This window comes from Sardina pilchardus, chromosome 18, assembly GCF_963854185.1.
Source record: "Sardina pilchardus chromosome 18, fSarPil1.1, whole genome shotgun sequence".
NCBI lineage: Eukaryota > Metazoa > Chordata > Actinopteri > Clupeiformes > Clupeidae > Sardina > Sardina pilchardus.
The window spans coordinates 22,144,589-22,161,547 of NC_085011.1; the positions used below are offsets into that span (position 1 = coordinate 22,144,589).

The window sequence follows — 16,959 nt, forward strand, 5'->3', positions numbered from 1 at the left end:
GAGAAGTGATCTTGTGACCTAAAAGACTATGACCGGTGATGCCATCTCACCATTGACAGGGTGTGGCCCAGCTGTTGTGCATGGCTGAAATCCACACCAAGTTAATTTATTACACTGTCAGTGTGGGTTCCTTTTGTGCTCCTAAGCAAAGGTATAATGCCTCCCTATCTGATGTACTGTTTTATACACCCTCGCTAATAGCGGTTGAATGCGGAAGGAATTCCAAATGCAAAGCAAGAGATTAGATAAATGGCATGTCACCTTTTTTAATATGTATATTCCCTTCCTGTCTGCTTTTCCAGGTTATGCCTTCCTGCTCTTCCAGGAGGAGTCTTCAGTTCAGGCCCTCATCGATGCCTGCATTGAGGAGGACCAGAAGCTCTACCTGTGTGTCTCCAGTCCCACTATCAAAGACAAACCGGTGAGGAAAAACAAGTGTATTTTTTCACAGCCGTGTGTTTTTGCTGTCTGAGCAATGGCACTGAAGCTCTCCCATCTCCCAGGTCCAAATCCGCCCCTGGAACCTGAGCGACAGTGACTATGTGATGGACGGATCACAGCCACTTGACCCTCGGAAAACCATTTTTGTTGGCGGGGTCCCACGACCTCTTCGTGCAGGTGGGGGTTTGGAGAAAGGATGGGGCCACCTTTGGGCAGAGAGAGTGGTTTGGGAGACCCCAATACGGGGCTTTTAATTAGAGGTTCAGGGATTAAGGTGGGGATCATATTTGAAGTCATTAAGTGGCAACAGTAAAGTGTAACACGACGTTCAAAGCGTTTAATAATTTAAAATAAGTTCTGTCTTGTTCTTAAGTTAGACAGCCTTCTACATTCTGTTGCCTAACCTGACAATTGATGCGCCTCACATTACATTTGGGAAGTTGAGCCAAGTTGAATGCTCAGAATATTCAACACTAGCGCAGATTGTTTTGCTGCCTATAGTGCTAACTATAGCGAACAATACGATATCTGCTTGCCGCTGGTCATTGTGATCCCCGCCTTAATCTCACACAGGTTCAACCTGGCAAAACAGTTTTAGAATTCAGAGTTTTCCATTGCTTGAGTAATTTTAAAATGGACATTGCAGGCATATGCGCATACGTGCCATTACATCTGTTTGTTTGTGTCCCCCAGTGGAATTGGCTATGATCATGGATAGGCTGTATGGAGGCGTGTGTTACGCTGGTATTGACACTGACCCGGAGCTGAAGTACCCCAAAGGGGCGGGCCGTGTGGCCTTCTCCAATCAGCAGAGCTACATTGCTGCAATCAGCGCCCGATTCGTCCAGCTGCAGCACAATGACATTGACAAGCGGGTGAGTGCTCTCAAAAGCAAAGCCAAATCATTTGCAGTGTTACAACATGAATCGGTCCTTTTTTAAAAATGTTTATCTTTTATATATATATTTACCAAAAACATGATGGCCCTATGCACATACTAGTATGAGGAAATAGCACGCTGACAACTAGTAGGCAGGCAGCTAGATACAGTTAAGTGCTATGTGGAGTCTCTGCATACATGTACTTTCAAGATGTGCCTTGGCAGTAATCGCTTGGTGGCGGTCCAGAGGCCAATCATTGCAGCTAACAATATGTATGGAAACCCTGCGCCATGGTCACTGCCACCAGGGAAACCATTGCTCTCTGGAGAGCTGACAGCCATTTGAAGTTAGCAGACGCTAGTTAGCTAATTATAGGTCTCTGCCTTTTGCTCACTGGATCCCCATTCAAGTTAGCCGGCTATTTTCAGTGTGTTATCCCCATTGCGTGAAGCTGAAAGACGACCAAGTCAGCGAAGGCTGCTGGGTCTGTCATCAGAACCATCCCGCCGGGCCAAGAGCCTCTATTGTTCATCTTGGCCCCTGTGAGTCCAGCCTTACTGTGTGTGTATGTGTGTGTGAGTGTGTTTGTGCGTCTGTGTGGGTGACTGTGCATGCAGTGACCTATGGGTCATATCCAGTTTTTCTAGACGATGTCTTTTTTTGCGCGCAGGGTGGGGGGTTGTATAGTTAGCTCCCAAGTTTTGTTCAAGTTTTCACCGAACAAGCCAACTTGCTTCAGTCAGGACACACAGATAGCGCTGTTTTCCAGTTTAGCCCTGTCACCACTCCTGGCCTTTTTTCCATCCCCCCCCCCCTCTTGTAATGATTTTGGCCTGCAGTCCCAGTCTGCTCTTTTTGGCCCTTTGTGCAGCAGTGTCTCCCTGGTTCCTCCTGTGAACTATAATTTTGTCTGTCAAGCAAAGCTTAATTACATTTGGCCAGCTGCGTATGACATTTACCCATGAAGGAGACGGTGACCATTTTTACATATCTGCTTAATTGGGACATTATGTGAGGTTGGAATTATAATTTTTGAACATATTTAAAGATTTGAATGGAGTGTTATTTTGGACCTGTTGGTCAAAGACTTGGTCTGGACACAACATGCTTTAGCCACAGCACCCTTCACATTTGTTGGCGCTCCTAGTAAAGTTTAGTAAAAACAAGAACAATGTTTCAGAGGTTTATCTTAATCTCACAATGAAAACAACAAGGAAAGTCCAACCTGAAAGGGGAAATTTCTCTGAGTAAAAAATAAAAAAACAATGGATCATAAAGAAATAATTTATGTTCACATATAATATAGGGCACTGTAACCGTAGTTCTGCACTAAGTTTGTTAGAGCCTGCGGAAGTCCATGTCAGTTGTTTCACAGTTCACATCTTCAAATCTACCCCAATTTTAGTGGTCAATAAAATCTAAAGTATTCTAAACACATTATGATCTGAATTTTCGAGAACTTCCACCTATATCGTCTTCTTGAGTAACCTTTCACTCGCCCTGCCCCCACAGGTGGAGGTGAAGCCCTACGTCCTGGACGACCAGATGTGTGACGAGTGCCAGGGGGCGCGCTGCGGAGGCAAGTTTGCCCCCTTCTTCTGTGCCAACGTCACTTGCCTCCAGTACTACTGCGAGTACTGCTGGGCGAGCATCCACTCGCGCGCCGGCCGTGAGTTCCACAAGCCCCTGGTCAAGGAAGGGGGCGACCGGCCTCGCCACGTGTCCTTCCGCTGGAGCTGATGGGTGGGGGGGGGTCGTTAAAGACAGACCTGCCCCCCCATTACCCCGGAGCCCAGCTAGATGCCCCATCATCCCACCCACCCCTGCAAACCACCCCCACTCCTGTGCCCTCCAGTGTCCAACCCATTGACCCACTCGCTCAGCACCCTATTCGCCTCTACCAACATCCTCCATCATAACCACCAAATCAACAACCACGAATACATGGGTCTTTTTAAAATCCCTTAACTTTTTTTTTTCGTTTGTTTTGGTTCCATTTTTTTTTAAAGAAATAATGCAGTTTCAATGCTCTTAACATTTTGTCCAGTGTTTGGTTTGTAATAGATAAAAAAAAGATATACTAAGCGGATGATTAAGAAAAATAAGACTAGTGACCGCTCAGAAATTGCACTTTTGCATGTCAACCCAAACAGACCACACTCATATTAGTCAAATCTTCAGACCCGGTTCACCATCCTTATTCTTTTCAACATTTACCCCCTCCCCCCGTCCCCGTCTCCCCGTCCCCCGTCCCGCTGGGTAGGTCTGGGGTTGTTGTGACCCACTTTCAAGCGAAGACATGAGTGAAATTACACATATGAATATTTATAAAATCTTATATTTTTTGTTTTTCTATCTATCTATTCATGTAGAGATAATTAATTTTTGTGTGAAAAGAGCATGCACTTATTTTCAGAAAATGTAGAAGATTGCCCCTATTAAAAATGACCAAAGGTATAAGCAAACTAATATGTAAGAAAAAAAAAAAACATAGGTAGGTGGCAAAAATGTAGCGAAAATTGACAGCTATCCGATACTCAGTAGTATGGTTCAAAATACCCTAATTAGAATAACAAACCTTATATTGGACCTCCATTTTTTTTTTTTTTGGAAATGTCAATACCTCATACAGGCAATCAGATACTTTTCCTCCCTTCCCCCTCTTTGTTTTAAATTGTGTCTTTGCCCTTTGTTTTGTTTTTTTTGTTTGTTTGATTTTTTTTAACAAGATATTAATTTTAAGTGTTCTGTAAATGTAATGCTGCAATAGCTTTTGCTGCTAAATCCATGATGTGAGGCCGACACATTAGTACTCTATTCAGGCCTAGGGTGTTGAATATAGTCCCAGTGAAGACACTTGATTATTTTTTTTATTTTTATTTTTATTTTTTTAAATTTTAAACAGACGAGATGCTGGCATGAGAGGGGGTGGGATGCAGTCCCCCCTCTGAATCACTTGGGCCCAGGGTTGGGGGTGGAGAGTGACATCGCCCCTAACTGCATGTTTATCTCAATCAGGTTGCTGCATGCAATAGAGTTTTCAGTATCATGTCTACTATTCAGCGCGGCCAACTTCTTTTGCACAACACCAGATATAGACATTAAGACTTTTCTTTTTTTTTGAGCACGGAACTGGACACGACAGGGGGAAGTTAGTTGAAATGCTTAAAAAAGGTATGAAAATTATAATATGACCCTTCAGTAAACCCCTTTTGATATTGGCTCGCTGGCTGTTTGGTGAGCATGATGAAACCTGATTAATCAATAATTACAGCTACGAAAATAAAAAAATTAGATGTAGGATATACTTTCAAAACAACTGTCTATGATAGGTGAAGTACTTTTTGCAGTGATTGTTAATATAATTGTGCAATTTTTTATACAGTATGTAGTTAGGTCTGAGTATGCCTAGAACTGTGATTCGCTTTAACTGTTTTTGATGTCCGACATAGAAGTCCTGTGAAACTTCATAACCAGTGTATGTAAACATACTGTATGTCCAAGCTTATGCACGTACACACTTACACCACACAAACACTCTCAAACACGTCTCTCCCTAGTAGTTAGTTCTCCTTTACTCAAACAAGAGACCTGTGCACACACTTTAGTAAACATGCACACTTTTCCAGTACTTTTCTAATAGTTCCACACACGGACACACAAACACACACACACACACACACACACACACACACACACACACAATACAGGAGGTGAGATTGACTGAAAACTATGGCGTATCAGTCTCCTTCCTCCATTAACACAATATGTGATCATTGCCCCCCCCCCTCCCCCCCGAGAAAGAAAAAAAAAACAACCAAAGAGCTTACTTGTCTAACATTGAAACCACCAACACACTACCACAACAGGCTGATACTGTGTTGGGCCACTTGTTTGATGACTTGCCTAGCAGATGCAAGCAGATGCATTTTGGGAGGGAAAAACAGAGGATTTAATTTTTTAATTTTTTGTTTTGTTTTAAAGAACACTGGCTCTAAAGAAGAAAAAGAGACTGTGGAGATGAAAGTGGGTGGTTAAGATTACGAGCTCTCTCAGCCTGCACATAATGTGTTAACACCGTGGCAATGGCATTGCTACAACATTGCCAGAGCATTGTGTGCATTTATATCCAGATTCTTTCCTGCAAAGCTTGAAGTATAGAATAACGACCTGCTAGAATGGTAGAATTTTTTAATTTGATAAATTTTATCGTTCATTAGGCAAAAGGCTGAATATATTTGGGGGTCTAGGGTTGACCACGTTGGTAGTTACAGGATGCAGTGGCTGAGAAGCGCAGTTCTGGTTGCTGAGAAGGGGATTGGTCGAATTGTGTGGAGGGTGTGATTAGGAGTTTTTTGTTGTTTTTTTTAAAAAACTTTTTTTCTAAGCTGATCTGAGGACAATACCCAGGGCTGTTACTCCCACCGCTGCAGAAGATGCAGAATGTGAGTCCCGTTCCATCCTCTCTTAGCGTTGTGAACTCCTGGTTAACCGCTAAACCCCTGCAGTCTTTTTGCTTTTGGTCACAGGCTGTCAGGCTTAGGGTGAGCGTTTATATTCATTTTGGTTTCAGGAATCTTATATAAAGAAAACTTTTTTTTCCCTTTTTTTTTGTTTAATGAGGAAAAAAACTTTAAAGAGGCTAACCATGAGTAATAATTATCCCTATGAAAGTGAATTCTGGGTGTTTTTGTGATCTTTCTTTCTCCACCCAGATGGGTTTTCTATGTTGGTTCATCCTCGATGAAACACCTTTGTTATGCACTACTCTTTCTATCTGGACAGTTTTGGACAGTCAGTTATATTTTTTTTAAGAGAGAGAACGAGAGAGAGAAAAAGAATAAAAGCGATACGTGTGCTTTCTGACTGACATGATCTTTTGCAATACCTCAATTTTGAAATATAATAGGAGAGAAATTGATATTTTCTAAGTAAGTTTATTCAGATAAAAAAGTATATATTAATTTAATTCTGCAAGAAAAATGATTTAACAGATGGTTAATTTTATTTTTGTCATGCTTATTTGCTTTTATTTTTAATTTTATTTTTGGAGAAAATAGAAAAAATATATATACTGAAGGAGTTAGAGCTTTATAACTTTAATATAATGACGTAGTTAGCTGAAGTACAGAGTCTACCTTATTATCGAGCTAAAGGAGAACCAGTCCCCTCACTGGAGTAATCACCTAACATGGTGATACAAGTAGAGAAGCAGTCCCTGCCTATTCGAACCCAAGAAAAGAAAAGACATAGTCCATCAGGTGCTGAAGATAGGCAACTGAAAAGATGTTCCCTTATTTTGTATATTTATAATCAATCATTTACTACTCTGACCAGAATTGTGAAAGAGATCTTCTGTTCTTTTTTTTTAAGAAATTATTTTTTATTATTATTTTTAAAACTATTGTGCTCCCTTTTGTTTGTTCGTTTTTTCTTTCACTTGTTTGGTTGATTTTGTAAAAGCATAAACCCAGATTTAGTAAGCTGAAATCACTAATAAAGACAGAGACCTTTGAGAGAGAGCACGAGAGAGGGGTTCTTTGATGAAAGGTGGAGGGAGCGAGAAAAGAATGTTATTTTATAAAACTACAAAAGATACAAAAGTGTTTAAACTGTAACTTGATCGAAAGCCCCCAAGGTGCATCAAAGGAGTGGTGGCCTTCCGTTCACGCAAGACTTGAATTAGACCCATTTTTTTAAGGCTAAGAACCTTCTTTGTTGTAATGTGCAATACTGTTTGTACTGTTTGTAAAAAAGAAGATAAAAAAAGAAAAAGAGGCGTAAATCTTTATTGCAAATTTATTTTCATTGCAAGCATTGTGATTCACTAAAATCATTTTCTACTGTGTATTTACCTACTCTACATGCTAGTACCTTCCAGTAGTAATGTAGCCTTTGTACTGAGAAATTTTTCATTATTTTTAGAGATTTTTGCAAAAAAGAAAATAATTAAAACATATTTACATATTTTTCATTTTTATTTCGTATTTTCTTTACAGACTTATTTCTCAACCATTAATATAGCTATTTCTGGGGGAGACTTTCATATCTGGTCAATGTCATTAATATTATTTTGTATTTTTACTTGGAATAAATTAATTTTATGATAATTCTTAAAAAGGTTTATTTTTTCTTTGTTCATTTTATTTTTTGAAGCTGAAAACCTTTATAATATTGTTACTAAAGTGTCTAGATTTTTGAAATGCAAAGCTTTATGTGTTACCTTGCTGATATTGCTGACATTAGTGTGAAAATGATCTTAACTACAAAAAAAACACTTGAAAACCACAGAACACAATGATGGTTCGTAATGTACATGATTTGGCTTTGTAATGAATGAATGGGCAATAAAAGACATAAGCAGAATGCAGCAGACATTCAAAATATTTTGATCATGTGCAAGGCAGACAACAATACTGATCAATCCACTGCTGCTGCCTCTTCTGCTGTCCGTGCCACCCAACTTAGTTAAGTACAACCACCAACAAAAAAAAAAACTAAACTTCTTATTGCGGCCCTTAGGAGATGTCAAAACAATTTCTGGAATTTTCTCTGACCCCATATATTCACATTTTCTCTTGTTTAATCTGAAGCTGCCCTCTGGCGTTCCAGCCTTGAAGGCTAGTGTGATTGTAACTTAGCTTGAATGTATTAGGGCTACTCACAGACAGTAAATTGGTGTATCTTAAGACAGTGTTGTACAGCATAGCCATTCCATGACTATGGAATTCCTGCTCAACCACCAAAATATGTCTCAAACTCACACCATGCAATATATTGGACATTTACAGTACTCCTGGCTGCTGTGCTTTCTTTTTTTAAGCTGCTGGGAGAAGACTGCCAGTAGTTATGATAGAAATTGATAGAATCTCAGCTTTCACTTGAAGGTCCCAGAGAGGTTTTGGCATCTCCTTCTCATGAGGCCTCCCTGAGTCATTGGACAACGTCCTATCTAGCTTTCCCCCTTGGACATTTGGACAGGAGGTCCTTCACTAACCCACATCTAGTACTAACATCATGGTCCCCACCACCCCTTGCTTAAGGGCCAGTATTACTGTTGTACCACCAAGTATTGATCTATATTTATTCATTTGTTTTATGAATCCATTTTTTGCAACCATTTTATACCCTAACAAGTGATAACTGAATGACTGAAGGTGTCACAAAAGTTTGGTGGGGGGCATAAAAGGAAAAAAAAAAAATCAAGAAAAAAGGGAAAAATGCGAAGAAAACCAACAAAAAAGCCATGTGTTTGGTGAAGGTGGCCATCTCATTTTCTCTATAAATGTCTATATATTTCATGTAACACTATATTTGGGTAGTATGTATACACTTCTGTTCCATGGACGTTCTCTCTGGGCAGCCTATAGCCCGCTCAATCATGTTGTGATTTCAGAAAAAAAAAAAGAAAATCTAAAAGGTTGACAAACTGCTACCTTCTAGCTGTGTTCTTAAACTAACCACTACTTCTAAATGTACCTTTTTTAAGATGTATTTTCTTTTTCTAATTTATCTTTTTAATTTAAGTGACATTACTGGTTCTATCTTGACACGGCTTTGAGATTGTTGACCTGGACCTATGCTTGTCTGAAGTTGCAGTAAAACTGTGATAGAAGAAAAAAAACAAAAAACAAAAACATGGAGTGCAATGCTGCTAATGCTTTCTACTTGCTTCAAAGTTTGTAGTTCCCACCTTCATGAGTTCCCCCCTCCCTTTTCTGTACTAATAAGCAAAATCTTATTAAATGTAGTTGTATGACGCAGTGAAACGTTTCGTCTTCTTTTGCATGGTTGGGTTTCCTTCACTTCTGCCTGTGACCTGGTAGTTTAACTATTGCCAAATTAATAACTCCTCTCTCTTGCAAAGCACTCACTCATGTTTCTATTACCTGACCCCATTTAGTTCTCTTAGGTTAACCTCTCCGACCAAGAAAAAACAGTCTTCTTCCACAGAACCTACACAGGCTTCCCAATTTCAGATACAGTGAGGAGAACATGTATTTGATACCATGCTAAAGTTGACTAAAAAGAGGAATATAAAATCATCATTTGACAATTGATCTTAATGTCTTAATTCAAAAATTGAGTAAAAATAAAACCGCTAACTACCCCAATTTTCTTTGTGAATGAAGAATGTTTCGTAAATAAATAAATGTTCTTCCTAAATGCTAGGGGGAAGGAAGTATTTGACCCCCAATGTAACCCTATGGGAATTTAACACATAGGGTTAACATTGGGGCAGGCAGATTTTTATTTTTTAAGGCCAGCTATTTCATGGATTCAGGTTATTATGCATCCTGATAAAGTTCCCTTGGCCGTTGGAATTAAAATAGCCCCACGTCATTACATACCTTTCACCATAGCGAGAGATTGGCATGGTGCTTTTTGCAGTAGGCCTATTAGCCTGTTTGATGCTCATTGAGCTCAATGCAAATCAAACAGGCTAATAGGCCTACTGGAAAAAGCACCATGCCAATCTCTAGCTATGGTCAAGGGTATGTGATGATGTGGGGCTATTTTAATTCCAAAGGCCAAGGGAAATTTATCGGGATGCATAATATCCTAGATCCATGAAATAGCTGGTCTTTAAAAATAAAAATCTGCCTGCCCCTATGTTAACCCTATGTGTTAAATTCCCATAGGGTTACATAGGGGGTCAAATACTTCCTTCCCCTAGCATTTAAGGAAAACATTTATCTATTTACGATACATTCTTCAATCACAAAGAAAATTGGTGTCCTTGGCGGTTTGATTTTTACTCATTTTTTAAATTAAGGCATTAAGATCAATTGTCAAATGATGATTTTATATTCCTGTTTTAGCATGGTATCAAATACATGTGCTCCTCACTGTATGTTCAGTTGCAGGCTTCCCTTGATGAAAGATTTGAGTCAATGGTAGAGGCTGATATACGCTGACGAGGGTTGTATGTACCTGCACTGAGCGACACATTAAGAGTAACCTTGGAACCACAGCTCTGCAGTTCCAAGATGAGGACAAAGGCACAAACTGTACATTTTGAACAGAGGACATTTCTCCTCTTGCTTACCTTGTTTTCAAACCACATCCAAAACACTTGACTCAGCTGCTTACCCAGGCTTTCAGTCTTCTCCGCTTCTATTATCTATCCCTGTAAACTTGACTGCTTCATGGCTGGATGCAAAACCTAGGTTGCACATTACACAATGCCTTTAAGAACAAATGTACAGGCTTAGTGTAATCGAGCTTAGAACACACACTTAAAGATGTGCAGTAGCATAATGTCATGCATATACAAGTGATGTTGCTCAATGTATATTCACATGATACGGATGCCGCTCACCACCGTCCTAAACAGAGCATGACTTCATTGAAGGAGTCTACAACAGTAAAACAGGACATCAGGCACTGACATTCATTCACCAAGTGGCTCAATTATTCACTTTTCCAGGGCTCATCGTGATGATGGTGAGAGACAGATGAGGACACTCACACAAGGGGGGAAAAAAGCCACTTCCAGAAATAATTTCTCTGACAGATGCGGCTCTGTGCTTTTAGCAGCCAGGAGTACGGTCAGACAACTGCCCCGAAAGGCAGGGCCTGCCTAAAATCTGATGCTTTAAACTGGTGCACTCAAATATACAGCCTCTGCAGTCAATGCCATTAAAAACAGAGACATGTGCTAAATATATGACCCGTACACTGCACCAGCCCTGGCCTCATTCACCTTAGTGCCACATATTCAAGCTGCACCACATGACTGAATACCATATTAGAAAATCTGAAAATCCTCTCATCAGTACAGAAAGGTTTACACTCTCTCTCTCTATTCTACCGATAGGCATGCTATTTTAAGAATCTCCAAATACAACTTAACATTTGGATCATCCCATTACAGGAGACAGAAGGGATGATCCAAGGCGGTAACAGCAGCAGCAGCGGCCTCAACAGAGCTAGGTTGGGAACGCTAGCAAGTGGGGGGAAACTGCTTAAAGGGGAAGTAATGTCCTCCTGAGCAGCATGCAGACTGCCTCTGTGGAAGATATGGAGGCGCTAAGCGTAGGTCACCTCGGGGCTAAGAAAAGGTCACATCTGCTGCTCACTAAAAGGCCACAGATCTAAGAACGATGTCTTTCATTATGTGCTTATGTTATGCCACGAGGGCCTGAATTCATGAAAAACACAAGTGCTGCTGTCTAGGGAGGGCAATCCCTCTGCCCTTCAATATGGTGGCACATAAAGAGCAATGCGTGACCATAGAGGATATTGAAGGAGAACTGTAGTTCCACAGGATATATGTAAATGAGAACATACTGTCCCCAATGGCTTTGGTATCATCAGTCATGGGTATAATGAACAGAATACAGATCCTCTAGAAAACGTCTTTAAATGTACGTCAAACTCTAGGTATAAAATGTCATTGAGAAGTTCATTATTTGGTAAAAACAAATACAGTACCGTTGGGTGTTTTTGTCTTCCTGCAAGAAAAACGGTTAATTGACTGTCTGAAAGAATATATGAATGTCTGATAAGACTCCGAGAGCACAGCATTCATCCACCTCTCTCTGTCACCAATTAAACGGGAGGCATCACAGCTCAGTAGAATTTATTACCATTCTATCAGCTTTTACAAAGGCAAATTAAAGAAATATGTACAAGTCCGTCTGTAGATTTAGATTCTGTTGTCGTCTTTAGTCACTTCATTTTACAAAAGTCTGGTGATGAAGGTGGTGAGGGTGGAGGAGTCGTTGAGGGGGGGGGGGGGGTTGGGGCCGTGTCCTGGAAGCCCTCCGCAGTGCAATTGTACAGGAGGCTGGCGACCGGGCGAGAAGTCGTCCCTTTGCAGCCATGCAGTGGATGTCTGGGCATAAAGTCTTTCATCGGAGCACACAGAGCAGCAATTAAAAAAAAAAAAAAAAAAGAAGAAAAAAAACACAACAGTGACCCAAAGGTGGGTAAGTGACCAGTCCTGTAAGGGGGACTGCGTAGAGACTCTGCTGGGAGGGCGCCACCTTGTGGTCTCGAGGTCATTTTTTTTTAGCCAGGTGTCTCCACTTCCCCCCTCCTTCCAGTCCACTCCATTAACGTGCCTTCAGTACACAGTACACACATGTCCAATGCCCAACTTAATCAAGCGCGTTACACCCAAATCTAGAGCCCAAAAAGGGGGCCTATCAGGCTACTGTGTGCCTTCTCTGTGGACTGGAAGTCAGTGATTCAAGGCAATTCTTTCCTAATTTAGAAAACCTACTCATGCTCCCTCCACCCAGTCTGTGGAGGAGTGGGTGTGTGTGTGTGTGTGTGTGTGTGTTTGTTTGTGTGCGAATTTCCAGAACTGTTTGGAGAGGTAGGGAAGGAAGGGTGGAGAGAGGGAGGAAGGGTGTGTTTGAACCCTACATCTTAAATTGTTCCACACATACAAACATGCGTGCACGCCCACATGCGCGCACACACACACACACACACACACACACACAAATTCGTACCCAGGGGAGTATATGAAGCCATATTGACTGTGGGAGGGTAAGGGGTAAGGTTGTAACACTGTCCGCAGTGGAGGTGGAGGCTACTGAAGCGAGTGCATGAAGCTGTCCAGGTTGTACTCGGTGTCGTACTGCTGCTGGTCCCACAGGTCTCCCAGGCCGTCCAGCACGGCCTTCATGGACGCCTTCTCCGAGCTGGAACCCGACGGCTCGCTCCTCTCGGCCTTCTCGTCATCCACACAGATACACAGACACAGACACAGACACAGAGAGAGAGACAAAACACACGGAGCCGTTAGCCAGTTAGCCATGGTGTGGGTGTATGAGTGGGCAGATTAGAGGGTTGATGTACGAGTTGAAAGTGGGTGGGAGCCAACGAAGGCTGATCAATTATTTATCACTTAGAAGAATCCCTAAATGGGCACGTACATCACTGGGAATGCATGCGAGGGGAGAGTATGTAGGAAAATGACCCATATCACTGAATTCAGAATAGTAAATGTAATGTACATCACAACGTGGAGATACATTTTCAATAGTGCACGAGTGTAAACACATAAAAACATGCATCCATAAACGCATTCATGTGTGTGTAGTACATGCTACATAATGACGCATGTAAATTCTGTTCTGGGGGTGTGGTGTTGTCTTGTGGACATCAGCATGTAGCTTGAGTGACCAGCCTTGTGTGGCCCCGAGTGTGTGGACTGACCTTGTCGAGCGTGAAGAGGTTGAGGAGCTGGTCCGTGCCCATGCTCTGGAGACTGGCGTTCTCCTGGCTGATGACCGTGTTGGCGATGCTCATCTTGAACTTCTGCAGGCCCATGATCTTCTCCTCCAGCGTGCCTCTCGTTATCAGCCGGTACACGTTCACCACGCGTTTCTGCGGCGACAATCGCATCCACCCAGTTAGTTAGTTAGTTAATCACCATTTTAAACATTTTCAACATTTGAAACACCAAGTCTAGTTTTTACCTCCGTCAAGGAGGTTATGTTTTCATTGGGGTTTGTTTGTATGTCTGTCTGTCTGTTTGCTCGCAAGATAACTCAAAAAGTTATGGATAGATATCGATAAAATTTTCAGGGAAAGCCTGAAATGACCCAAGGAAAAAACTATTAAATTTGAGAGTGATCCGTATCACCGTCTGGATCCAGGAGGCGGTTATGTTTTCGCTTGGCGGAGGTTTGCACCCTCTGAGAGCTTGTCTCGTTTGAGTCGGTATTAATACGCGTCACAGAGGGCCCCCTCCTAGCTTGTCCCTGCCGGGTTGCCGTACCTGTCCTATCCTGTGGGCGCGGTCCATGGCCTGCAGGTCCCTCATGGGGTTCCAGTCGTGCTCCACAAACACCACCGTGTCGGCGCCGGTCAAGTTCAACCCCAGGCCGCCCACGTGAGTGGTGAGCAGCAGCACGTCTATGGACGGATCGTTGTTGAACCTGAGGAACAAGACGAGGAGAGTGGATGAGTACGTGTGTGTGTGTGTGTGTGTGTGTGTGTGTGTGGGTGTGTGGGTGTGAGTGGGTGTGAGTGGGTGTGAGTGGGTGTGAGGGGCAACGAGTGGCGTGAGCAATCCGTCACCAGGACACGTCTCTGGGAGAGTGGAAACACTGGCCCCACTGTGGCCCTGGTGCTCGTTTTAGAGCTCAGATGGAGGCTCATGTCAAAGCAAGGGATATAAAGGCATCCATTAAAGTGTCTGAAAGAATCTACATCAATGCAGGCTTCGCCAGAGTGTGTGTGTGTGTGTGTGAGTGTGTGTGTGTGTGTCTCCGTCCATGCAGCACTTCAACTTAACCTGTTTATTTGTTTCCCCCCCCCACTGTACTATGAATAAGAGAGTCATGAACATGAAGGGGCCTACAGTATGTTCACATATGAGGTCTTCCATCCGTCTGTATGAAACCACTGGAGCGTGGAAATGCCCAGAGACTGGGGCGTGGCCCGTTACCTGGAGACGATGGAGTGGCGCTGCCCGGCGGGCACGCTGCCGTCCAGCCGCATGTAGGTGACGTTGGGCAGCTGCGGCTTGAGCAGGTCCTGCTCCACGATGTCCAGCATGCTCTTGAGCTGGCAGAAGATGAGCACGCGGTGCTGCGCCACCACCGCCTCCGTGGCCCCCTCCGCTCCACCCGCTCCACCCAGACCACAGTCCACCAGCAGCTGCAGGGGGACACCACAGAGAGAGAGGGAGAGAGGGAGAGGGGGAGAGAGGGAGAGAGAGAGGAGGGAGAGAGGAAGGGAGGGAGAGAGGGAGAGAGGGGAGAAGGGGAGAGGGAGTGAGAGAGGGGAGAGGGGGAGTGAGAGAGTGAAAAATAACCTGTAAATGACCTTGCTGCATGGTACAGACATTAGCAGTGAAGACATCAACATTATCACCGCAGATCAACAATGTATGGAAAGGCATGCGAGTGTGAGGGTGAATGAGATCAAGTGGAGATAGGAGAGAATGACAAGAGACTGAAGAGAGAGAACACAACGCGTCAGCATGGGGGAGGAGGGTGTAGTGGGCCAGGAGCCCGGGGTGCTCAGAGCGGGGCGGCGTCGGACCTGTTTGAGGGCGGAGAGCTTGGGCGCGTGCTGGATGTCGCGGAGGCTGGAGCTCTGGAAGGCCAGCTGCTCGCTGATGCGCTTGTGCTCGGGGTGCTGCGGCGTCAGGACCAGCGCCGGGTGGTTGCACAGCTTACGCAGGTACTGCAGCGCCTGCCATCACACGGAGACACACACACACACACACACACACACACACACACACACACACACACAGAGCATATGAGTGAGGTCCACTGGCTTTCACATACACACAATTACAAGGGTCACTCCATGTTAAACTCGCCGACTAAAAGGGCAAGCCAGACATCATCTCATCACAGAGTAACAGGACGCAGGAATCTTGAGTGGAGACACTAAATCTGGCACAGTGCTCTTCCCTTCAAAATATGAATCAAATGGTGACTTTTCCATCTCTCTTTAGGGTGAAATGTATATTAGAGCAAGAGCATTGCTGGCAGCAGTAACACTTTTTTAATTCCCAGCATTCTTAGTTCCCTCCCTTAGTGGCCACGACTACCTCATGCAATTCCACAATTCAACACAACACCAGAAGGCAGGCCTCTGATAACACTGTCAGCTGGAGTCGAAGCGAGGAATCATCATGACTCCTTCAGTGACAAGGTTCAACCTATCTGGGTTTCTTAAAATGGGGCTTCAACACTAGCGACACTGTCCCCTTTCAACGTGCGAGACGCCACGTCAGCGTATGAGGTGGACCTACCTGGAAGACGTGTCCCGTGGCCTTCAGCTTGGGCTTCTCCTCCTCCTCGTGCACCGAGCCGGTGGAGATGGTGTCGTCCACGCTCACCTTGGCTCTGGACTTGGCAAAGTCCTCGTACAGCTGGATCTGGACACGGCAGAGAGCGAGAGAGAGAGAGCGAGAGAGAGAGAGCATGAGTCAGCGACCGGCACAGTCTTGTCAAACAGAGTTACGGGAAACTCCTACTTTGTTTTTGTTTAGTAATGAAAGACACTTGGTGAACTCTTAAAAGTCCCTTACTGACAAAAAAAAAAAAAAAAAAAAAAGCTAAGTTCCCATTAACATTCTGTCTAATCAGGTCCAGGCTCTGAAGGTTAATACTCCAGCATGGGATCATGAGACCTCTTCTAGAACAGCACATTTATCAAGAGTTCCACCCTGAAAATGATGGAGGCTGACTTCCAACTGGAGAGGCTTCATCCAACCCCTACACCCACCAGCAGATGCATCTGATTACAGTCATCTCTTCTCCCACAAGGGGGGGGGGGGGGGGTTCCACCCCCTCAGTCCACAAATGTAGAACAAACTCTGCATGCTACATGTGACCATAACACAATAGTACACATTTTCCACCCACAACGCAGCATGACAAAACCCCCCCACAGCTCTACCTAGGAGTGAGCATACAGTACACTGGGACTGTGCGTGGTACCTGTAGGGGGCTGAGATTGCAGTAGTAGTCCTGGATGATCTTGGGCGGGAGGTCTTGCAGCACGTCCTCCTTCATCCTCCTCAGGAGGAAGGGCAGCACCTGCCGATGCAGAGCCTCCATGGCCAGCACCCCTGGAGACAGAGCAGAGTGGTCAGCTCCATCCATACACCCCTTAGAGCCACACACTAAAGCACTTTTACACAGTCACATGC

At 43.6% G+C, this 16,959-nt stretch overlaps 2 protein-coding genes across 8 annotated transcripts in view; one reads left to right on the plus strand and one right to left on the minus strand.

Moving 5' to 3' along the window:
* Positions 1-9,081, plus strand: part of cpeb3 (cytoplasmic polyadenylation element binding protein 3) — a 39,244-nt gene extending 30,163 nt beyond the window's left edge. For all 7 annotated transcript variants that reach the window (XM_062519010.1, XM_062519011.1, XM_062519012.1 and 4 more), the window contains 4 exons: positions 303-421; positions 504-618; positions 1,135-1,316; positions 2,835-9,081. In XM_062519010.1, coding sequence (XP_062374994.1) covers positions 303-421; positions 504-618; positions 1,135-1,316; positions 2,835-3,062 — 644 coding nt within the window. In that variant the 3' untranslated portion in view covers positions 3,063-9,081. The remainder of the gene's footprint in view (positions 1-302; positions 422-503; positions 619-1,134; positions 1,317-2,834) is intronic.
* A 2,813-nt stretch (positions 9,082-11,894) lies between these two features.
* The window catches only part of btaf1 (BTAF1 RNA polymerase II, B-TFIID transcription factor-associated), a 30,255-nt gene continuing 25,190 nt past the window's right edge, over positions 11,895-16,959 (minus strand). Inside the window, exons 33-39 of the mRNA XM_062519325.1 lie at positions 16,748-16,878; positions 16,057-16,182; positions 15,333-15,485; positions 14,734-14,945; positions 14,062-14,221; positions 13,497-13,667; positions 11,895-13,008 (exon numbers count right to left, since the gene is read on the minus strand). Of these exons, the coding sequence (XP_062375309.1) occupies positions 12,868-13,008; positions 13,497-13,667; positions 14,062-14,221; positions 14,734-14,945; positions 15,333-15,485; positions 16,057-16,182; positions 16,748-16,878 (1,094 nt within the window). The 3' untranslated portion in view covers positions 11,895-12,867. The remainder of the gene's footprint in view (positions 13,009-13,496; positions 13,668-14,061; positions 14,222-14,733; positions 14,946-15,332; positions 15,486-16,056; positions 16,183-16,747; positions 16,879-16,959) is intronic.